The 25049-nt window shown below is 38.2% G+C and overlaps 1 protein-coding gene and 1 pseudogene across 1 annotated transcript; one reads left to right on the top strand and one right to left on the bottom strand.

Annotated features, from left to right (window-relative positions):
- Positions 1–245: 245 nt before the first annotated feature.
- On the bottom strand, positions 246–4220 carry LOC130053774 (uncharacterized). The gene has a single exon (XM_056161336.1). It carries the CDS (start codon positions 4218–4220, stop codon positions 246–248), a length of 3975 nt encoding a protein of 1324 aa, XP_056017311.1.
- Positions 4221–9526: 5306 nt separating this feature from the next.
- Positions 9527–20822, top strand: LOC125668929 (bifunctional 3'-5' exonuclease/ATP-dependent helicase WRN-like; annotated as a pseudogene).
- The last annotated feature ends 4227 nt before the right edge of the window (positions 20823–25049 follow it).

Raw genomic sequence — 25049 nt, 5'->3', positions numbered from 1 at the left:
GGTTCCCAATGTTTGAGAGACAATGTGCAATGAAAACAACGCACATGATCATCCATTCCTTTGTAAAAGAATCCGGCTTCTGCAATGTTAGGTAATAAGTTCAACAGAATATCGGGGGCTGTATGAAATGACACTAGACGAGCCGATAATTCACCATAGGAAGGCACTGAAGGATTCTGTAGTGATCCGTATTTACTCATTTTGCAGACTGATGTTTTTCTCAAGACGCGTTTCCTTTTTTATACCTAATATCCATAAGGAAGCGTGTTGTAATGGTGAACCCGCTGTCGCTTGTCGTACACTACGCGGTATTTCTTTACTAAGGGGATGGTGCGAACATCGTGCTGGCGCGTTCTCTGAATGTAGTGAGGATAACGCACGTGGACTTCTTCTTCTTCCCCTTTTAACATTTTTTCTAAGGTAGCGAGTGAGACGATCCTAGAAGCGCGATAATTGAGCGTCAGTCCTTTAACTTTACACATTGATTTTCCCCCCTGGGTCTCGTATGCATAATTTTTAGGCCCTCCCGACATGTACTTGATGATACGATCTCCACTCAATTCATCGGTCCAGCCGCCTAAACTGTTGACAATGGTAGGGTTAAATTGGGTCTCATCGTGTTGATAGATAATACTATCCGTATCAAAATAGAGGACGCGTTCCCCCAAAGGTTCTAACGTCTCGTAGAGATGTAAACGAGCATGCGCTGTGGTAAAACAAGCCAGCACTACGTTTCCGAAAGGACAGTCTTCTAGGAATTCTTCTTTCTCCTGATAATTGATCAGCATCATGTCGGTTTCGGGGTGATCTCGATTTTCCAGCAGCTCGACTCCTTTGATTTCTAGAGTGGCATCTTGTAATTTTTTCTGTAATTCTTCTTCTTCGGTTAAATACTGTGTTTGTGGTAGTTGTAATCGTTGTGCAAATTTTCCCCAGAGACAATTTAAAAAGAGTTTGGCAATGGTTCTACGGACGGGGTTTTTCTCGATGTCTATTAGATTCATGAAGATGCCTTCCCGGCGCCGGATCTCATCGATGTAGTCTTGTTTCTGTTCGGGCGTCTGACATTCATCGGGAAATCCGGAAGCTTCTTGTTTAATTTTTAAAAAAGTATCGATGTAAGATCGAAACAAGTCCTGACTGGTCTTTTCAAAATGCCAGACTTCATAGATGCGGTCGAGCCGATAACCGAGATCTAGAGCTTTGTGTACTTCTACGGTCACCCAGGTGCCAGTCAGACTGCGTTCTGAATCGCTGTGACTGCATCGATCGTCGGGTCCTAAGTTGCGATGTTCGGCGCAGGTTCGGCATAAGGGGAAAAGTAATTTTCCTCCCGTCTTATAGGGTAAGACGGGGTGATACAGACCTCGTGGTGGTAAGACACGACAACGAATGAGACCAAAGTACTCTCTCACATTCTTGAAATCGCTGGTGATGACTTGAGGATGATCGATGGGAAACGTTCTGTATTTCAACACGTAAGGATACAGAGAACACACATCGACGTATCGCATGTCTCCCTCCTCGCAATACAGGCGAGTAGCATTGGTACGACCTCCGTATAAGGCATCGCGGGGATTTAAGGGGTCCTGAATATCGAGGTCTCGTAGTAATGTTTGTAACTCTGGATTGTTTTTCACTTGTCGATCAAACTCGTGTTCCCAGATGCTCACGACTGTATATCCTTGTTGCTCTAAGGCGGTGGCGCGTTTCAAGGTTTGCTCGTACAGGATTTGATACGTCTGCTGGACTCGATGGGGGTGAGTTTCCGTCAACAGATTCGGATAACAGGTGGGGCACCCGTGCCAGTAGCAGCCGTAAAATTCGTACACGGTGCGGGATTCCTCCTCGTAGCCGTCCACCGTATAAGGGCCTATGGTAATTTCGCCCCCGTTCTTAGCATGACGTATGTTGCGGTTCAGGGAGGTGAGCCAGCGACAGGCCTTGGCCGAGTAGCGGCGCGACGGTTGATATCCCATATTGGGTATAATGGCTATGGTGTCCTGTGCCATGAATCCTCGGCGATACGCTAAATTAGCCGTGCTAGCAAAAGTGATGGATTCCTGAAACGGGTCGACGCGGACGAGTCCGTAGAGCGTCGCCTTAAATTGCGCACAACAACGGCGTAAAATATCCACATCCGAGATACAGTAAGCCAAGAATTCCTTCTGGAAATCGAACACTTTCCCGGCCTGTTGAGTGTACCAGGTATAGAAGGCTGCACGATTAGCGATCGACATGTCGTCAGGATTGTAGTAGTGAGCATCGGGATAAGCCCCCACGTAATTCTGGTTCTGTTCCGTGTTAAAAAAGTGGGGGAAATAACCTTTTTTCAGTTCTGTTAATCCAAACGCAGAGGGCATCTTGGCGAGGGCAAAGGGGAGGAAATTGTATGAATCGATGAATCTCAAGCCGAACACCCCCATGCATAAGATTTTACTGCCGTTGAGGATGACTGCGGGTTTGATACAGGCCGTATGCACTAGATAGTTCAAGATGAACTGCCCATCGTATCCCTTGAAATTGTGCGCAATGGCGGTCGTTTCATCGTGTTTGAAGCTCACATTACCCTTCTCGTCCGTCTGGGATTGTAACAGCCATTCCATAAACTGTTTTAAGGTGTCGGGGCCTTGAAATACGAAGCGGCGTTGCGAGCCAAACGCATGACAGTGATCACACCGCATGTCAATGTCTAAACTGTCGCAATGTTGACACACGCGTTCGGCCACACAGAGGTTAGGGGTGTGAATTCCGTTTTCCTGTGTACATTCAAAATCGAAATAAATGTACATTTTCAATTCCTTGTTGCGTTTGGGCTTGGGTTTCTTTTGAACGAAGCAGAAATGTGGGGTGGTGACGAGTTTCTTGCAGATGTGACATTGTGTTTTTCCGCCGCACGCGTGTCCCTTTAATAATTGCTTAGACATCCATTTCTGACACTGGTCGCAACGTCCCATTAAATTACACACGGTTGTCGCGGTATTGCTACTGTAAGGTTTCAAGTGGGTCTGGTAACACGCAGCATTTCTAAAAAATCCCTTACAATGAGCACATTCCGTGCGGGTGCCGTCCGGGGTACAGGGAGAATCGGCTAAACAAAACGAACAGCGGTGAGGACAGACGGTACGGTGCTCTTCGATGTGGCTATATCCAATATCACAGTAATCACAATAATATGGATTTTCCGTCACTCCCGGCATCGATGTTATGGTATCGTAATGTTCGTTATCCAGTAGAATGTTCAAACATTTTCCGCTCCCCTGACCTCTGTAGATGGGGTCTAATCGTAATCGCTGCGTGTTTGTCTTAAATTGAAATATTTTCAAGCGATACTCGGGTGCCAGGACCTGATGTAATTTCTCCCATTCCTGAGGCCCACACGGTTGGTCGTTTGCACACCCGGCGAGTTCCATGAGCGCTAAGGCCTGTCGTTTCTGGTCGAGAGCTTGTGTATCCCCTTTTCTCATCTTTAACCATTTTTTCTCCCATTCGGGGTCCGGAACCTCGGGTTTTTGACTGTGTAACTGTGCCACGGCAATAGCTCGGGGTAGACACAGGAAATCCTCGGGGTTGTTAATACGAACGATAGCTCTCTTGGAGATCTTAAATTTCTTTTTATCGACTTGTAGATGCTTTTTCTTCATACCGCCGCCACTCCCTTGAGGATATTTGACATGAAAAAAATCTAACTGTGTGGCTCCGTCTGTCATCAGGAACTCTTTTTTAGATTGCTGTACGGCTTCTATTTTGTTTAAAATTTTATCCTCGTTGAGGTTTTTAGACTGGGTAAATTCGACCCAAATCTCGGAATCCAAAGACGGGTGTCGAATGTTGAGCCGTACATAATCATTGGGGTTGCACTGCATTTCCCGTTTCACATTTTTGAGCATATCTTTGAATAATCGCCGAATAAAGGAAGAATCTGGAAGCTCTTTGAAAGTAACGTTGTACACATTTTGTTTCACTTTAAATTTCCTGGAATGGCGGCCTCTGTGGAGCTTGATTCGATAATATTCCGACACTAACTGGCGTTTTTCTCTGGCTATCCCCCCTCCCCGCTGTAAAAATCTCACTCGTTGCCAGTTTTCTCTGCGGAGTTCTAATTCACGCTCTCGCTGTATGTGTAGTTGTTCCTCTAAAAATCTCAATCGCTGTTCAATATAATTGGTTGGGAGCCCATTTCTGCTATTCCGTAAGTCGTTGGGTAATCGCTCAGACATGGTAATGAAAGTGACAACGCGAATTGTGTATTGCGTTTATATACTTATTGTGACGTCATAGAAAAGCAGGTTTTTCCACAACGTCAATAACACTCTAAATTAATTAAATTGTTTATTTAATAAATGTGTAAACTTCACATCATGCGTTTATTATTCATTGTGGATTTTAAAGGATTCACACACACAGCTCAGGCCTCGTCGTCATAGCGATCTCGACTTTAGTTAGTGTTATCGATTCTACCCCATTGTTGCGTCATAGCACTATCGACCCATTGTTGCGTCATAGCACCCGCTCCTATCTCCGCTCTAGTTCATACCAGCCTAACGCGCTAGGCACCCCCCGCCTTAGCAACGCCCTACCTCCCCCGCTCTCCAGTGCGTTCTAAAACTTGACCTTTTGACCTCAAAAGTGCACTCAGTTGAACCACCCATCGAGTCGGGTTATACTACTTGGAAGTTTAGAGGTTTTCTTATATTAGGCTTAATAAATTTGTGTAATGTATGAATGTAATGATTGATTGATTGACTATTGTTTAACATCCCTCTCGAGAATATTTCACTCATGTGACGACGACACCATTGCCAAGGAAGGGCTGCAAAATATGGGCCTATGCCCGGCGCTTATGGCCTTTGAGCAGGGAGGGATCTTTATCGTGCCACATCTGATGTGACACGGGACCTCAGTTAACCATCCAGTTATTTATACGCAGGTGATAATCAATCTCTACCACTTATGATAATATTCATTTGCTTATTCAGGACGCGCAGGTTCCCTTCACTACATATAAACAATACACAGTCAACATCCTTGTAAATGGCGACTAACACTAACACGCCATGACGACAGCTGAAAAAGATCACTTCTGATATCGGCTCTGTATTGCTAACATCCAAAGAGGAACAAGCATGGAACAGCCGCTTCAGTCCTTCAGAGGGAGCTGAATTATAAAAATTGACGTATTAAAATTGATAATCATATTGATGAAATTATTGGTAAAGGGCTGAATGGGCGAGGGATGGATATTTTTGCATTGATGTAAATATTTACATAGTTTGAGATAATTGAGGTACAACTTTTGAAATTGATAAATTGTGATGATTTAACATTTAAGAATACTTTATGGTTTCACAAATCCTGACTCGTTTTATCCTTTGCCGGGTATACAAATTTGGAAAAATCCACGCGTAGTTTTGCATGACAAAACGCAAAACCATCAAAAGCTCAACAGATGTATATGAAAGGCGAAGATAACGAACAGTGGTCAATCTTAACTCCTATAAGCAATACAAAATAGATAGTTAGGCAAACACGGACCCCTGGACACACCAGACGTGGGATCAGGTGCCTGTTGACAGGTCACACCCACTGTAAGCCCTATATCGTGATCAAGAATATATATATATATATATTATACAGATACAGTACCCACAATGTTATTCTTGACATTCCTATCGTGCTCTATCGTGCGTGTATCCTATCGTATCGTGCGTGTATCATATCCTATCGTGTATCAGATTTTCCATTTTTTATCATGTTTTGCGTTTATCAGGTCTATCGTGTATCGTATTTTGCGTGTATCAGGTTTTCCGTTTATCGTGTAGCTTCGGAAACTATCGGGATCGTATATTAAATCTAATGAAAAAGTAAGATACTTTCCGAAAGCTTTATTCGTTTTGTTAAAGAAGCTATTTTTAGGAATCGAGGAAAGACAGTATATTTGAAAGAGAACATAAAACTGTCGATTGTAGGGCAGAAAAAGAGCTATATGTCTGTCCAGAGAGGGTGAAAATTTATCAGAATTTCATTCAAAGTAGTCTGGAAAGTAGGCAGTGGTTTGCCGAGCAAACCGAGAACAGTAAAACTGAAAGCTCCTTCATCTGGAGTTCATAAACATTTCCTTGTCTAGAAACAATTATTTGTAATTAACACTAACAGAGAAATAGGAAGTTCCGATCTGAAAGGAAAAATCAGTAAATTACATTGTTTATTACATATATTTTAATAATGGTTCTTTTTCTTCCGATTTTGTTCACCTGTATTCAACTTGTATACCAACTACTGAACTTGTGCGCGTTCTTATCTATCTGATTTTGTGTATCACCCGTGTTTTGACAGTAAACATTCTCAGGGACATTGTATTTCACACATTTAGAAGATTAAGATTTAAAAGAGTGCAAGGGTATATTGCATCTCCCACAGTTCTGCTCAATTGGGCACGATTCAACTATCATCGTTGTTTTGTTTTTCATTTGTACATGTACACATATACCAATAGTCGTTGTACATTTCCACATATACCAATAGTCGTATGTGTAGATACTGGAAATTTATGCTGGTTTTGATGATTATTTGAATTTTTTACATGCTAAACACAAAAATTTTAAAGCGTTTCTAAATTGCGACTTTAAATCCAGCCGGGTTTCGTATATGTTTTTAATAGTTCATTTATTTTTTGTTTACAAAATATCAATTCATGTAAATATGTTCCAATTACTTATGACTATCAATTATCACTCATAGTGTAGAAATATCTAACATATGAGCATATGGTGTAGTGCAGTGGATTGTATTTAAAGCGGTCATTATGAAAATAATTGTAGTTGTTGAATGAGCGGTGAACTCAGAGCTTGATGCAAAATAACCCTCTCCTCGCTACACACAAAATATTACTTGGTTTTATTTGATTCCCAAGATAATAGACATTAGAATAAGAGAGCTTTTGAAGCATGATATCACTACATTATATTACATTTTGTTAATTCCCTGTTTAATTGCTAAACGCTCGGCATCAAGTGTGAATGCCACGGGTCCTCGGAGATGACCTTAAAAACAGACGCCCCGGATCACGGTAGGTGTGGCACGCTAAAAAACCCTCACTGCTCAATGGCCGTAATTGCCGAGCTGATTCATATATTTAACGTTCAAGGTGACAATATACGTTTAAGAATCATCGGCTGAGAAAATTCATATAGATATCAAATAATGAATTCAATACCGTGTATAGTTGAACTTCCGGATTTTAGCTGTAATGACGTTAACAAAAACATAAATAGAATTTTAAAAAAAAAGAAGTAAATGTACAACCGTGGATAAATAAATTATATGCTTTAGGTATATATTGAGTATTGAAATCCTTCAATATTATTATCAACATAATGTAATTATTTTGTACGTATCAAACTTTCGTTCTGTCTAATTTGTTTCTAAATTTACAACATTTCTATCAGGTTTTCCGTTTATCGTGAAGATCGTTTATCGTGTTTTGCGTTTATCAGGTCTATCGTGAAGATCGTTTATCAGGTTTTGCGTTTATCAGGTTTACCGTGTATCCTATCGTATCGTGCGTGTATCCTATCCTATCGTGCATGTATCGTGTTCTATCGTTCATCATGTCAAGAATAACGTTGCGGGTACTGTGATATATATATATATATCCTAGGGATTTTTTTTAAGTATATAGTCCCTTGATTATAAATCAGGTTGTTTGACATTCCTACGTGGGAGCATTTATGAGTTATTTGTAAACATAATCGCCGAAAATTGAACCAAAAAAACCACTCCAGATCCGTTATAGCTGTGATGGACATTTCCCAACAAGTATTTTGTGAACGTATATTACCCTTAAATTATATATCAAGTTGTTTGACATAAATATGTGGGGACATTTTTGAGTTTAGGGGGCTAAAAAGTATTTCTTGTGACAAGACCTTTCCGTAGGTACCAACATTTTTTATCTTGAAGTTTGACCTACTTTTTGAAAACTTTAACCTTGCTAATAACTGTTAAACACTAAGTGTTATAGAGCTTTGATATTTCACATGAGTATTCTTTGTGACAAGACCTTTCTGTGGGTACTAAACCTTTTGACCTTGACATACTTACAAATTAATTTGACATTGATCATAACTTAAATGATAAATATTAGAGCTTTCATATTGCACATGAGCATTTCTTATGACAAGATCTTTCTGCTGGTACCAAGATATTTGTCCTTGTGACCTGTGCCATCTTTGGAATTGACCATTATCGGGGACATTTGTGTTTCACAAACACATCTTTTTTTACATATGAAATCCCGAAAAATGGAGAACCTCTTCAGATCCTATGTAGATAATATGGACCATTATAAACAATTATTTTCTTAAAGTATGTAACCCTTTTATTGCAAGTCAGATTGTTTGACATGAATGCATGGGGTTCTCTTTTAAGTTTTGGGTAAAAAAAAAAATCTCCAAATTGAATATAGTTGTTATTGATATTTGCAATCAAGTATTTTGTTAACTTATATTACCCTTTGATAATATATCAAGTTATTTGAAATTAATGCGAGGTATATTGATGAATTTTGAAGTGTAGAAACTTTTCTGGCATTTTGTACATATATACATGTAACTACATGCATTTATCAAAGGTAAGTAACAGGGGAAAATATGTCTATGAGTTCAAGAGGAAGAATCGGCCCTCTTTTGTCCATTCAAACTGGATTTGACCTGCGTCTTTGTCTCGTCTCCAGCCATATCCTACAGGAGAGGGAATGCCTCATGTGCAGTAGTCCAAATGAGGGCTTGATAAACATGCATGTGAAGAGTATTTCTACATGGAGGAGGCAAGCTCAAATCTATTCCATCATAGTTTGAGAACACACATTCTGATTTTGACTGGAAACTTCTTGATGTCTGTGTAATTTGGTTTCCCATACATGCATGGCACAAACATATTTTTCTAGAACTGTTTGCAAATGACTGGAAACAAATGCCGATTTTCCGAAGGTAGAGAAGATTTCGTAAAATTCTGAACTTTTCTTCAGAACTTTCAGGGGATTTGATTTTCGGCTATAAAGTCAAATACCTTTCCGTGACGCTCAAGACTCACCTAATCTTTAGTTTCTGACTTGTTTCGGTCGTTGAACTTAGTGTAGGTTTTTCTACAGGGTTAGAATAGGTCCTCAGTAACCCTTACTTGTCGTAAGAGGCGATCAAATGGGGCGGTCCTTTGGATGAAACCCCAAAACCAGAGGTCCCGTGTCACAGCAAGTGTGGCACGATAAAGATACCTCCCTGCTCAATGGCCATAACCGCCGAGCATAGGCCTAAATTTTCCAGCCCTTCACCGGTAGTGGTGACGTCTCTATATGAGCGAAATATTCTAGAGAGGGACGTAAACAATATTCAATCAATCAATCCATTCAACAGATTGGATGGCACATCGCCTCTCTGGCAACCAAATCAATATCTCGAACTTTACTTGTTATGTCATAGTCTCTTTTCTTCTCTGCAGATTTTTTATGGCTTCTTCTGCAGTTTTTATGACACACTTTACCAATTTGTTTTTCTCCTTTGTACTTTAGAGTTTCTTTATTACAGAACAAACACTTATCGGATGGGAAAAGTGCTGATAGTGAACACTGGTTGAGAGAACGTATCTTGCTTTTAAAAATTGGCTGTTCACTCGACTCGGTGCGACTTTCCTCAATACTCAATTTTCGCTTCAAGGAACTAATATTTGTAAATTGTTGATAATACCAGTGATGAAACCATGTAAATCGTCAAAAAGTTTCTGGTGAACAATCTATGTCTTTTGTATTCTTGGGACTCTGCTTTCTAATCTCTGCCACTTCCTAGATTTTTTGGAATCTTTGCTCCGTAAAAGATTTTATGTCATTATCCTTTACATTCTGTTCATAATGTATGATACATCTTTTTTCTTGATTTTGATGGGAGCTTAAAACAGATTTCTTTCCGGGCTTAAGATTTAAAGCTTCTTTTTTTTTCTAAGTGACATCTTTTAAAGTCACAAGAAAATTGAAAAGTTGTACAATTGAATTTCAAGTATGACGATATGAAAATTTATCTATTTTACAAATGCAGAATATAATTCATTAAACTACATAATTGATAAATTAGTTCATTGTTTTCTCTACAGCTAAATCATTATCTAATTATATTTCCCCATTTTTTGCACGTACAGTACGCAGAATGGCCGCCGTCAATAAATCCTACAGACATACCTGACGTTTTTGTTGTGTTTTTCCCAACAAAATAAATTAAAATGTATCCTCCCTTACCAGTACTGGGTTATCTCTGAATCGATAGAGGTCCATATTTCCTTCACTTCACGAATAAGGTCATGGCGATTTTTGATTTCGTCCAGGTGGTGTTCCAGTCGAATTTTGATTGTTCTTTATACATTTTCTATAATATTAATGTCAGGAGATTGACTGGACCAGGTGATTGTGGGTATATTGTTCGTTGTTTTCCAGTCAACTGTCTGTCTAGATTGATGCACTGGACAATTATCCTCCTGCAGTATCCAGGGACTTGCAGGGAACTCCTTCGCGACAAGGGGCCACAAATTACCATCTAGGACTGAAATATACTTTTCTAAGTTTATATTTCCTTCGACTTCGGTCAAAGTTCCAACACCATTAGAAAATAAACATCCCCAGAACATAGTCGATATGGCGGATCGGGGCGAATGGTTGCTGTATATTCCAAAACAGTCAGGCTGAAATCTTTCCCCAGACGTAATTTTTCTGTTCTTGCCTATAACAACCTTCATCTCAACACAAAATATGACTTTAATCCAGTTTTCCTTCACTGTTCACCCCAACTTTGATAGACACCATAAAACACGGTTTTGACGATTTGGTTTCGAAATTGTTATTTTCTTCGTAACTGAACACCGCTGATACTTCTCCACCTTCAACCTTCTTCTTACTGTTCTATTAGACACCTTTTCAGGTACTGATTCATTAAATTTACCAGTTAAGTCTGACAAGGTCTGACGGCGATTTTTCTTCAACAACCTTGACAAGACGCGATCGCTTCTTTCGCCCACGAATCGTTTTCTGCTCGGTCTTTCTTTGTTTTCCACAGAACCCTTTTCAGCATTTCGTTATACGACTTTCTGGACGGATTTTGCACTTATTCCAATAATTTATTAAATTTTCCGGCTACTAAATCCACTCTCGGTCAATTTGATTATCGTCTGCTTTTGCTCTGTTGACAGGTCTTTTCCTTTCGGAGCCATTTTGTTTGACGTATGTTTTGATGCTAATAATAGATGCATGGAACTTCTTATAATCCATGACGTGAGATATGACGCTCATGGATACGTGTAACTGTCATAATTTTGACCGTATATTTACCGAGAAAATTGAAAGAAAACGCCAGTGTAATTTCTTTTATTTACGGCGGCCATTTTGCGTACTGTATTATGGCCAGGTACTGTATGCTCCAAAAATAGTCTATGCGCTTTCTTTTAGTCTATTATATATATTAATGGGCTTCAATGCATTAAACATACATAGAGAGCGATATTCTACGTTGGAAGTTATATAACTTACTTACTGGCCAACTAAAGATGGTGTATTAGGCCTATACAAAGTAATATAACCTAGAAATGACCGTTCACCATGTGTTGTACACTTTATTCATTACTAGAAAAGACCTTGGGGCTATTCCAGAAATAAATACATGGGGGTAGGGAGGCACCTTTTGTATATACCAAGCACCCATAAAAAAAAAATTGCCCCATGACTCATCAAATTGATAAAACTCATTTTACAATGACCCATCTAATTAAAAAAAACCTAACCAGACCCACCACAAAAATATTTTTAAAAATACAACCACCTGTAAAATATTAAAAATTAATCTTTTTGAAACATGTTATTTTTTTTATTTTTTTTTTTTTTTATTTTTTTGGAGAAAACTTGAATTCCCAATTGAGCACCGTTCGTTTACAACTGCATGCACATTGATATAATCTGAGTATCATTGGATAAATTCCTATGATCTGTTTGAATTGTTTATCTCTATATTATATATATATATATATATATATATATATATATATATATATATATATATTACTAACTTTTTGTTGTAGGATTCCATCTTAACATGTCAAAGATCACCATTTTCATAATTTCTGCTATAATCAAAGTACTGATACAGTACTGAAAGACGGGGTCAAAATAATAAAGCTTATAAATTTTATTACTGCTGAAGATTTTTATAGGATTTTGATACTAAATTACAAACTTAAAAAGAATTTTTAGAAATTAAAAAATTTGAGCCCTTGACTGACAGTAAACTAATAGACGGGGTCATGTGACCCCGTCACAAGAGATTTTTTTTTTTTTTTGCACTCAGTTCTGTGAATGAAGCCTAAATTATGATGAAAGAAAAACTTAATTATGTAATATAAAAATACAGGAAATTGTGTTCTTTAATAGCAAGCCACCAAAATATTTTTATTTAAAATTTTAGATTTAAATACTATAAAATGAAAGCACACACACAAAATATTTAAAGAAGCTCATATGCTTTAAATGCAGTGGTCATTTACAAAGAAAACGTTAAAGGCCAAAAAAACCCACTTAAAATTTAAGGGTGAGCAGGTCCAAAAGAACAGTGAATGAATTTGGATTAGCCTAAACATGATCAGCAATGGAGACAAAATATTGTTATTCATTCCAAAATTCTTCCTGTGATAAACCAGATTTTTTCACGACACCATCTAGTAATACCAACAAATCTGCTTTGTCATTTTGCTCCCTTGTAAACGAGACACCGTGCTTTTCTAAATGCCACTTCAAGTCAGCAATTGTTAGTTGGCCTAGGGGTGATCCCTGGTAGGAATCTTTAACTGCTTTTCGTTTTTCAGATGCCTCTTTCTGCTGTCTCTGATGAATATATTTTTAATGTCATCTTTTGAAACACCTATCAAATTTTGAAGATGTTCCAAGTTTTCTGCGTGGTCATTCTAATCTGCTTTTTCCATGTAAAATTGAATGTTCTTAGATGGAAGATAGTAGTCTGGACAATCCAAAAAAATTGGTAAATCCATTGATTTTTCAACGAAATATTTCAATATCGTTCGTCTTCTAATGGAGGCCTCTATATCACCATCACACTGACTGATAAATATAACGCATCGGTACCCTCGCATAAATCAACCAAGGTTTGCCTATTTTTATTAGAAAACGGAATACCTATTGATTTCAAGATATTCCCAAGATCGATGCACTGTAAACTGTAATAATCTACAGAGTTCGCCGCCATCACGACCCAAGGGACCCTACTAAACGCGCCTCTAATTTGAGTAGTGTCGTAATGGAAATAAAGGCGCTACAAAGAGTGACAACTCGAATACTTCTATGTTACTTCCGATTTCGAAAGCACGTTATCTATTTTCCTTCCGACGTTTTGTAGCCAACACGACAAGAACGACAATAAAAATATTCTGAAAACTCAACACCCACGTGGCACAAAATAAAAAAAACAAAACAATAGAAACTACCCATAATAAACATTTTTTTAACAGTCCAACCACGGACCAAATAAAATATGAAAAAATACGACCACCCACACAAAAAAATATCGTTTGCCGCCCGACCCCCCCCCCCCCATTTGATCATTTCTGGAACAGCCCTTAGCGAATTGTGCGCCGTCTGCCTTATAAATTTGAATGCGGTATGGAACACAGTAATGGTCACATCGAATATGCAAAAAATGTCAGAAATTCAAGTCGTCATATCTTCAAAACGCCCCATCATAAAATTGTCAAACAACCGTTGTTTACCTTCATTTTTAATATACTTCTAAAAAAAATTATAGTGTAGAAAAATCCCTAAAGGGGGGGGGGGGTAATGTGTTACTGGCCCATGGACTAATATGAATTCAATGTGAAAAAGAAAACTCTTACATATGACTGATTCATTTTCTTCAATGAACTGTATTATTTCACTGGGCGAAGTGACATGAACATATCGTACATCTCAATGAGTTGATAATTTATCTTCCCCATCCCAAAATGCAGGGGAGAAAATTTTAGTCTCGAAACTAAAATGGCATGGTGGTTTTTTCTTCGAATGCCAACTCTAAACAAGTAGAGGACGAAGGCCTAGGTAAATATTGCTTCCATAAGAAACCTGCATTGATAAATTGCGTATTTTTGTCACTTGATGGCGAAGACATTGTATATTTTGTGCTGATGCCAAACATATAATAAATTGATTACATTTTCGTTTTTGAAGAGCATCTCTATTTAATAAATAATTATTTGTATACAAATTTTGAAGAATACGTATTGCATTATTCTAATTTATAAGTAACATATGTACATGTAATTTGGATCCTTTGCATTCTGACATCAAGCAAAGCAGCCTTCAAAAGGCAGGTGCTCTCCCTTCTCCAAACTATACAAAACATATGGGTAAGGCAATTCGTTAAAGAAAAAATATCCACATGAAGATCTACAGCGGTTTTTATTTTTATAGAAAATCAAGGTTTAATTTCAGATTTAATACCTGTGACAGGCTGTCCCAAAGAGAATTATTTCAACAAGTTGCCACGCTTTGTGGTGATCATTAGCATCCAGACAGGCTTGGAGTGCTTTGGTGATGCAAGGTGAAGATAACGAACAGTGATCAATCTCATAACTCCTACAAGCAATACAAAATAGATAGTTGGGCAAACACGGACCCCTGGACACACCGGAGGTGGGATCAGGTGCCTAGGAGGATCTGATCTGATTCCAAGAAACTTGGCTAATTCACGCCCATTTACTTCCCAAAAAAGTTTTGCAATGGCTGTAAATACATTTAGCTAATAATAAATTTTGTGATTTCATAATCAACCATTAATAATATATTCTGATAGTAGAGTTTTTCTTACATGCCCTACCCTTTGTCATGTTGATTTAAAAATGGCCTAGACCAGGTTGGAGTACCATGTCTTGGAGATTCTCATTCTCCCGAATTACTTTTGTTCCTAATTAAAAACATGGGATGAACATATTTTCCATTTTCGGGTATTTGGAACTCCTGTGTCCCGGAGAATATACTCCAACACTTCCTTCTCTGCTGTGTAGGAGCATGAATTAACAAGAACAGGGTTCCCTATTTCAATTGATTGATGTTTTTCCGCCACAATCAACAATTTTTCAGTTATCTGGTGGCGCCCAGTTTTTATTGGTGGAAGAGAGAACAGAGATACAATGTACCTGGGAAGAGACCACAGATCTTCCGAAAGTAAACTTTCTCACTTACCGGCGCGAGCGGGATTTGAACCCGTGCCGACAGAGGTGAGAGGCCGTGTGATTTTGAGCGCGATGCTCTAACCACTCGGCCACGGAGGCCCCCTCCCTGTTTCAAATAATGGTATTAGATTATTTGCATGCTGTTTATAAATGTGGCCTTATTTCTTTTGCGGAGCAGTGATGGACATAGGTGCTTTTTGTTTCTGTAGGATAATTTACAGACACGTTTCTGAGGGTGGGGTGGGGCAGCCGCAAAAAATTCAACTTTCCAGAAAATCTTTGACAAGCAAAATAATAATAGTATCAATAAAACAAAATTTTCCAATGTTGAGAATCCTTGTTGTGGGGTGGGGGGGGGGGGTTACGTTCAAACTTTTATAATATAATTGTTTTTTCTTCTGACCTTAAAAACGGATGACCCGTGTCACAGTAGATGTGGCACGCTAAAGAACCCTCACTGCTCAATGTCCATAAGCGCCGAGCATAGGCCCAAATTTGAAGCCCTTCACCGGTCTTGGTGACGTGTCCATATGAGTGAAAAATTCTCGAGCGAGACGTTAAGCAAGATACAATCAATCATTAACATGATCGCATATCACTACATTGCAAAAAAATGGGGGACCGGCCTCTCAATAAACATTCTCATAGTAAATTAACAGTAAAAATCTGTGTTTAAAAAAAAGACCACCCCTGTTCCCATGTCCCTGATGTAATTATTTTCGTACTAATTATATTTTGGAGGGTTGGTTGGCATGCATCTTCGTTAATTTTTGCCTCCCCTTTTATTTTTACATAATCACTTGTGATTCATGTTTGTGGTGCAAAGGTTTGTAGTTATTAATTTATAATTCCAATGTTATTTATTACAATTGTTTTGATTGGACAAAAATAAAGCTGAACAAGAGTTTATACATCAGTAAATCCGAAAACTCGATGTATTGATACACGCCGGAAAACAAATAACATAGTGCGGGGAAACTATTCAAATTTTTGCAATTGTAAATAAAGTGAATGAATTGGAATTATAAGAATCAAACATACTTTTTGAAGAATTTATCGATGTGTAAACTTCGGACATTTTACTCACAAACTTAACATGAAAGTGCTTCGCACTTTTATTCAGTTTGTGAGTAAAATGTTTACACATCGATAAATTCTTCAAAAAGAATGTTTAATCCTATAGTACATACCCATTACTATGTCTGCAGCATCCTGATGCTGTTGTGCCATAAATCCATATGGATCCTGTTTGGTCTTGCTGTTATGTGTTCTCTGCATTGTTGCCAATCTTAACCCTCTTTTTCTTCTTTGAATAAGTAACTGTATACGATCTTCTGATGATGTAAGGCCCTCATACTGCTCGTTAACAATAATTTGACTTCTTTCCGAAATAAAATTTTCTCTAAACTATGAATCTGCATCTTAAAATATTTTAAATAACTTGTGAACTGAATCTTAAATGTTTTTACAATACAGCCAGTGTTGAAGATATAGGTTAGAATTTATTTGTAATTCATAAAGAGGGTACAAAAGTGCACAACTGTGGTCACAGCATTAACAATGGCCTTGGCGTTAAAGGGCCAGCATGGACACTGAACTGAAAATTTTATTTTCCCATTTTTATTGTATACAATGCTTAACTAAAGTATTTCTAATGGTCAACCAACTTCGAATATCAGTTGTTGAGTTATAAGTGAGATACAGCACTCGCAATTCTTTGTTATGTAAACAAGACCCGTGCCATGTTTTTGTTTACATATGACTGTCTAATAGAAAATAGCGTATTTAAAACAAAATGAGATCTGCCAAACCATTTAAATGTATTAAGAATTCACTTGTAAATTGGAAAAAAATCTTTAAACGATTGATTGAATATTGTTTAACGTCCCACTCAAGAATATTTCACTCATGGAGACGTCACCATTGCCGGTGAAGGGCTGCAAAATTTAGGCATGCTTGGCGCTTACGGCCTTTGAGCAGGGAGGGTTCATACATACGTGATTGGGCAGTTCCCCTTATTCCTAACAGAAACATATCACGTATGCACTAAATTTCAGTAATTTACTTACCTGAATATACCTCACATTTGTTGTATGCAGAATTCATGAACTCAGAAAATTTCCACGGAAGCAATATTTTTTCGATACGTAAAAAGACAATATACCGGTGTTGACAGGCCGATGAAACTTGTGAAATATCTTTATAGCTTTCAAAAATTACGTACGCCTCAAGAATTAATTCTGTAAACAGACACGTGTGGTAATCTGAATTAATTCTTGGGGTAATCTGGTAATGAAACCGCGACGTTCATCAAATTATTTTAATTACTCAGTGTCAGAGATGGCGCTTTTAATTCCTACAGATTGTCTTTGCGCACGCCAACGTGCACTAACATGACAATGCACAAATACAAACTTACCTGCAGCAGACGTAAGCTGTCTCGTTTTCTTTAAACTGGTTCCCTGTTAATTGGTGAAACCGTAGCCTGGTTCCCGAGGCCTTCCGATGTGCAAGCACAGAAGGCCTGGCACGCACTGTTGAATGGCGGCGCGCATAGGGCAAACAAACATGGCGGAGAGTAAGGTAAGTTTGCATAGAAGAGACTGTTCATGTTCTAATTTAGGTATTTCCTACTGGTTCACTGCCAATTTTATTTGATATTTCAGAAGGATAGAGTTCAAAGAAGTAGTATGGACCTTTATTTGACCACGAACCGCTCTATTTCTATTTGTTTTCACGTTCCTTTATATCATAGTGAGGTGATCAATCAATGTTTACATTGAGCTTTCGTCAGAAATGAGGTCTTTCCCCACTGGTTCATCGCCTATTTTTATTGATGTATCATTAGATAGAGATTTAAGGAAGTGTCCTGTATATTGGTTTTCTGACGAACCACTCTGTGTTTAAAATGAAGTGAGAAGGTTTAAGGGGGGGGGGGGTTAAAGAAAATGATTACTTCATTCTGTATGATTCCATTCTGGATAATGTATGCACAAGTAAGTTTGCTTTGGTGTAATTGGCAACACACCTCATTCAAGATGTAAATGTATTTTTTAAAATACAAAATAAACATGGATGAGGAGATCCTGGTTCAAATCCTGGGAGCAAAGTACTTATAGTCATCACTTATCATGCAATGGAATCAATTATCGACTGACATATATGAAAAAAGTTCATGAAATAGTAACAGCTTGAAAGGGTTCCATACCCACATGAAAGACTGTTTTCTTCTGCTACCACCACTGTACAGCTTTTGAACCTTTCAAAAGGATTTTGTGTATCTGTTGATAACTTCAGGCACTGTTACAGAATAAAGATAAGACTTGTATCCATCGAGAAAGTCCTAGTAGCTCTCTGGGTTGACATCCATTGTAAGACCAACAATTAGTCTATTCTAGAGATATATTAAGGTCATTTGAATAATGAATTTGAGAAAGACCTACTCGTACCATGGAAACTGATCAATTGCCATGTCGATGATATCATAGATGTAATAACCTTAAGATACTATAGATCTCATTACATTGTACATGATTATAATGAACAATATACCTGTGTTACAGTTTATTAATGTTGTGTTTTGTTTTTAAGATGTCCATGGTTATACAGAAGTATGACACTTTGTTTAACCAAACAATCAAGGATCTAAAACCGCTGCAACAAAAGGCACTGGAATACATCATGCAAGGTGATGTGCTGGCTATTTTGCCAACAGGATATGGAAAAAGTTTAATTTACGGACTGTTACCATTTTACCACTTAGAACAGACTAATCAAGCAGCAGTTGTTCTCATCCTGGAGCCACTCAATGTAATCATTGAGCAGCAGATACATAAAATGAAAAATGTTTCCTTCTTCTTGAAAAAGAATACTGTAACAGATTGTTTGAACAGTTTTGTTGATGACCATAACATATCCATGTATATATTTGCTCACCCTGAAGCTGTTGTTGGAAACAAAGATGTGTACAAATCTTTACAAAGCATTAGAAAGTGTGCTTACATTGTTGTGGACGAAGCCCACTGTGTTTTAGATTGGGGTAATGACTTCCGTCCAGTATTCAAGGAAATTAAACTGTTAAGGGCAGTACTTCCAGATGCAAAAGTGTTAGCTCTGTCTGCAACAGTGTCTGTGATATTGTAAAAGCTCTAGGAATGAACCCAGAAATAGTGTAAACATCACCAGTAAGAGATAATATATCGCTAATTGTCCACTCAAGGCCAGGTAGGAAGGTATCAGCTCGCACATCATATGATTATATCTTCCAGAACATTTTCAGTGATCTAAGGATAAAAAAGGAAGAATACCCTGTCACATTGATTTACTGTGTGGGAATCAATTGGGTTGGGTATGGATATGAGGTAATTTAACATAAATTCTAAGATAACTGTTTACCAAACACTGATTTTCATCGGAAATTTGTGTATTTTAAATGATGTACATGTATCTTGAAATGTTGAACAGGTAGCACAGTGTACACTGGGAGAGGAGATGTATGTTGTAGTCGTAGCTCAGAACATGCCAGAGTAGTCATGTTCCATTCTTCAGTCAGTAGATACGAAGAGGTATTTCAACATAATAATATTACATTTAATTTGAAATACTTTCTATTCATTATAAAATGATTTTTATGATATTGGATTCCAGACTAAATCAGTCACATACAACATCTCCAAAAATCCTGAAGAATCCCCACTGAGAGTTGTTCTATCCACTGTTGCATTGGACATGGGGGCTGACCTAAGACACGTAAAAACAGTTATTCATGCAGGTCCACCACAAAACCTTGAAGGTACTGTAAAATACTCTTGTCTTTTGGGTCATAATTCCATTAAATCAAATAATGTTCATGGTGTCATGCATGGTGCCAGTAATGTGGAAGAAACTTGAATTACATGTATGCTACTGCAAACACTGAATATTTGAATTACATTGTTGAAAGTACACCTACAGCTAATTCCTAGGATGCACGGTGAAGATAACGAACAGTGATGTATAATGTGTATCTATCATTGACATGATTTTAAATGATGAACTATACTGACTATATATATATTGACTATATATGAGAATTCACTATACTCATATTATACCCTGGCCCTTCGAAGAAGAGGGTATTTTGGTTTTCCCTGTAGATCTGTCTGCAGACAGAGTGTTGTCTGCTCAATATCTTGAGAACCCGTTACTTGATAAGACATCAAACTTGATACAAAGGTTGACCATGACTAAACAAACTCAAACCTGAGCATATCTCTGGTCACTGATCAAGTGTCATTAATTCGATAGATATTCCAGATTTAAAGTCGGTCCCATTTTAATTTTATACATTCTACTTTGCAGCATACATTCAGCAAATAGACAGGGCAGGCAGAAGTGGGATACAAGCTGAAGCTGTTCTGTACTTCAACAACTCAGACTTAGGTCACCCTTCCATTAAGAAAACAATGAAAGTGTATTGTAGAAATGCAGAAGGAAATGTCTTAATATGTACTTTGGATGTGACAATGAAAACTGTGCTCTTTCACAATGCTGTGATGCCTGTCAACCTGACTTAAAGTTGCAGTGGACATTTGATGCAATTCTAACCAGCATGCAGAAAGCTGTTTTACACGATAAATTAGTACAGCTTTTATCTTACATGAATTGTATGCTTGACCCTTTCATTGTAGAGAGAATTGTTTTCGATGCACATTTATACAATAGCCCATCTTTACTTGTATCAGAGTTTGGATTACAAGAAGTATTTTCAGTCAGAATAGCCAGTATGTTGACCTCATTTTTGCAAAATTGTAAAAAAAAAAAAAAAAGAAATTAAAGTTATATGTGATTATGTAAATACATGTACCTGTTGTCTCGCTGGCCAAGGTCATGTAGGTGAAGATATTGGTGCTCTCTAATCCACGCCAATATAACTGGTATGCTAATTTTCTTTAGCGGACACTGAATAGGGTTGTTGAACGATTTCATTTGCCGAGTATCAGCAATTCATCATCATTAGCAGAAGGAACTTTATGTTTGTTCGCCCGTACTAAGGTGTTGGATGTAGTATCAAATTGTTCAGCAATAGCTCTCATTCCAGCCAGGGCTGATGTTCTTTTTGCCATGTTTTTTCTGTCTTGTTTGAGTGAATAGATTTCAAATGATCTTTCACAAGTCTTACAATATGTTCCATCTGGAGATCAATAGCTATACATGAGTCACTTTTCCCAGAACTATTCACAAACAGACCATAAAATGTTTCATATGCTGACTTCATGTCCATTGAAGAATGTTGTTGGAATAAAAAACCCAGAATTGCAAGAGCATATTTGGACTTCCAGTTATGAGCTTTGAGTAGACACAGCAGGTACTTTAACAAAGCCAGCATTCTGTTTCTATTGGGAACTTTAACATTAAGAAGTAAGCTCTCAAAGGCCAACCCTAATTCTAAAACCCGAGAAGAGTGGCATTCTACTGCATCAGGACCAGGATTCAACTGGAAGCAATGATGTCATGGGAGTACAATCTGGGCTATTCATGTTTATCTCCACATAAGTTTGTGATTGACACTGTGTGTCTGTTGCAGAATTCATAATGTCAACAGAATCTTTCAATATATATTTTTGCACAAATTGCATGAGGCAATCATGTAGGCATTGCTACTTCTCAGCATCATCAAGTTCATTCAACTCTTCAAGTACAGCAGGTTCATCGTCAACATTGCTCATGTTGAAATAGTACATTGCAGCAACAGTAACATGTGCAGAAATGACTGAACTTGCGAGTTCTTTGCAATGGTCATAATTGTTGTTGTTTTTACATCTTTACCATTTGCATGTGACCCAGTTTTACTTTTTCTGCATGTAGTGTTCCTGCCTCTGTACTGTTTTCATTGTATATTATTTTAAATAACATGGTCAACACTGCCATTTGCAAATGAAAAAATTCAAAAGTGATTGGGGATAAATGTGCAGAGCGTTCCATATCTGTATCATATTCTGTCCAATCCGGCACGTTTATCGTGGAAACGACCATAGTCCAATCCTGCACATTAGCAAATGTTCAAGTCAAGATATCTATCTAACCAAGGCAATTTAAGGGACAAATCGCATACACTAGTTCAAGTTTTCATCAAAAGATATGTGCAGAGTCTATTTTACCTAAAGTATCTTTCTTAAAATGCATGAAAACATGATTAGAAACATTTTCGCACGCTTCGAATTCTATCGAGGCAACATCGTCAACTTCGATCAATGAATTTAGAGTTGTACGTGTACATGAGTAAGAATTCCAACAACCAATCAACTTAATGATGCCTCCCTGGGCAGGCAGTGTTTTAAATTCATAAATTCGTCGTCTAATAAGTCGGTAAAATGAAGATGTTTTAGAGCCTACCATTGTTTGGAAATGCCGTCTGCCATCTTGTTTTGTCCAATCCTGCACACGACCATGACAGTGTGTATGCTTGAACCAACGGAGCAACATAGGATTTCCAATCCGCTTTCTGGTCTTTTTCCAAAGTACCCAGCATCTTTATTAGAGTTTTGTTGAAACGTTCGGCGGACCTGTTTCCCATATGATGGTATGGTGTTGTCCTCGTTTTCTTTATGCCTACTACCTTACACAATTCTTTTAAGACTCTGGACTCAAAGTTTTTACCTTGGTCACTATATAATTTTTCTGGAAATCCATAATGCAAGAAGTAGTTTTCATAGAGGGCTTTAGAGGTTGTAATAGCTGTCTGATTCTTGCAGGGAATACACGTAGCTTGGGAGAATCTAGTGAAATGGTCAGTTATAACCAAAATATTCTCAAATCCACCCTTGCACCTTTCAGAAAGTCTATACACACCAATTCCATTGGATGTGTAGTTTCAATAGGAAATAGTTCTGCTGTTGGCTTGACAGGCGTCTTGCTCCTGATACATCTAGGGCATCTCTCAATTATCTCGATAACTTCTTTCTCTAGAGAAGGTCAGAAATACCTCTGCCTTGCAAGCCACAGAGTTTTCTCTTTCCCTGGGTGACCTGTATCCCTGTGAATACCTAAAAATGCTACTTCCCTATACACCTCTGGTACCACAAGCTGTTTCCTCTTTTCCCCATCTCTCAGTGTAATTCTGTACAAAACTCCTTCGATTAACTGCAACTTTCTCCACTCTCTAAAATACCTCTGTACCTCTGATGGTTCCTGCTCCATGTTCCGCTTATTGGGTCTAAATCCCTTGTCCTTAAGCTCAATCGCCCTACGAATTGGTTCTATCCTTACGTTGCTCAACTTGCCAGTCTACTTGACTACACTGAACAGGGTCCTCGGATTCCGTACCGGCCGTATATGGAATAGAGTCAACTGTTAAGCTAATACCGTGTGGCAAGGAACATGTCATAGCTTGGCATATGGCTTTCACTTCCTCATTGAAAATCACTGGCTTCCTTGATAATCCATCCGCATCTCCATTCATCTGTCCAGACCTATACGAGATGGAAAAATCATAACTGGCTAAAGCAGCAATCCACCTTTGACTGGTAGCATCCAGCTTGGCTTTAGAGAGCACATATATAAGTGGGTTATTGTCCGTGACCACTATGAATTGAGTTCCATATAGATAGTCATGAAACTTGTCACTAACGGACCATTTAAGTGCAAGAAATTCTAATTTATGAGCTGGATAATTCTTTTCGGCCTGCCTGAGACCTCTGCTGACATAGGCAATTACCCTTTTCTTTCCTTCCTGGACTTGATACAGTACTGCCCCTAATCCTGTACTGCTAGCGTCTGTATGTACTATAAACGGCAATTGGTAGTTTACATAACCAAGAATAGGGGGTTCCAGCAGTTTCTGTTTGATGGCTCGAAAAAATTCTTCCTCATCTCCTGCCCAAGTCCAGTTGAATGATTTAGGCTTTCTTTTTGTTCCTTTCTTCTTAGTAACAGTCTCGATTGAAGTCAGCATTTCGCAAATTCTATGGTCGTTATAACGATCTAGTTCGTCAATACAACCTCGCATTGGGTCAAATGCTGTCTGACGTGTTTCATAGCGATTGTTAAGCCGTTCTTGGCACACTGATTTTGACTGCGGATAACTCCGTTTACCTGATCAGGATATGGGGCTCACGGCGGGTGTGACCGGTCAACAGGGGATGCTTACTCCTCCTAGGCACCTGATCCCACCTCTGGTGTGTCCAGGGGTCCGTGTTTTCCCAACTCTCTATTTTGTATTGCTTGTAGGAGTTATGAGATTGATCACTGTTCGTTATCTTCACCTTGCATTAGTCCCATGCCCTTTAAGAAGAGCATTCATAGGAGCTAAAATCCTGGCAAATTTTTTGATAAATCTGCGATAGTAACCAGCGAAACCCAGGAACTGGCGGAGTTGTTTGATGTTGGTAACGCTGGCCAATTTCTAACTGCTGACAACTTTTCTGGATCCGTTTCTATTCCCTTTTCTGAAATGATATGCCCTAAATATGTTACTGACTGTTTAAATAATTCGCATTTGGAAGGTTTCAATTTCAATACATATTCAGATAATTTCAGGAATACATTCTTCAACCTTTCACAATGTTCATCAAAAGTATTTGAAAAAATCAAAACATCGTCCAGAAAAATAAGACATTCCTTCAAATGCATATCTCCCATGCACTTTTCCATGAGTCTCTGAAATGTTGCTGGAGCATTTGTGAGACCAAAGCTCATTCTATTACATTCATAAAAACCCAAATTGCCTACCGAAAATGCAGTCTTATGCTTGTCTTTCTCATCTATTTCAACTTGCCAGTACCCTGATCTCAAGTCAAGTTTGC

Source organism: Ostrea edulis, chromosome 4 (genome assembly GCF_947568905.1).
Source record: "Ostrea edulis chromosome 4, xbOstEdul1.1, whole genome shotgun sequence".
NCBI lineage: Eukaryota > Metazoa > Mollusca > Bivalvia > Ostreida > Ostreidae > Ostrea > Ostrea edulis.
This window is presented reverse-complemented; position numbering and strand designations above follow the sequence as displayed.

Coding starts and splice junctions, on each gene's coding strand:
- LOC130053774 (XM_056161336.1), bottom strand. CDS start 4,220: ATGTCTGAGCGATTACCCAACGACTTACGGAATAGCAGAAATGGGCTC.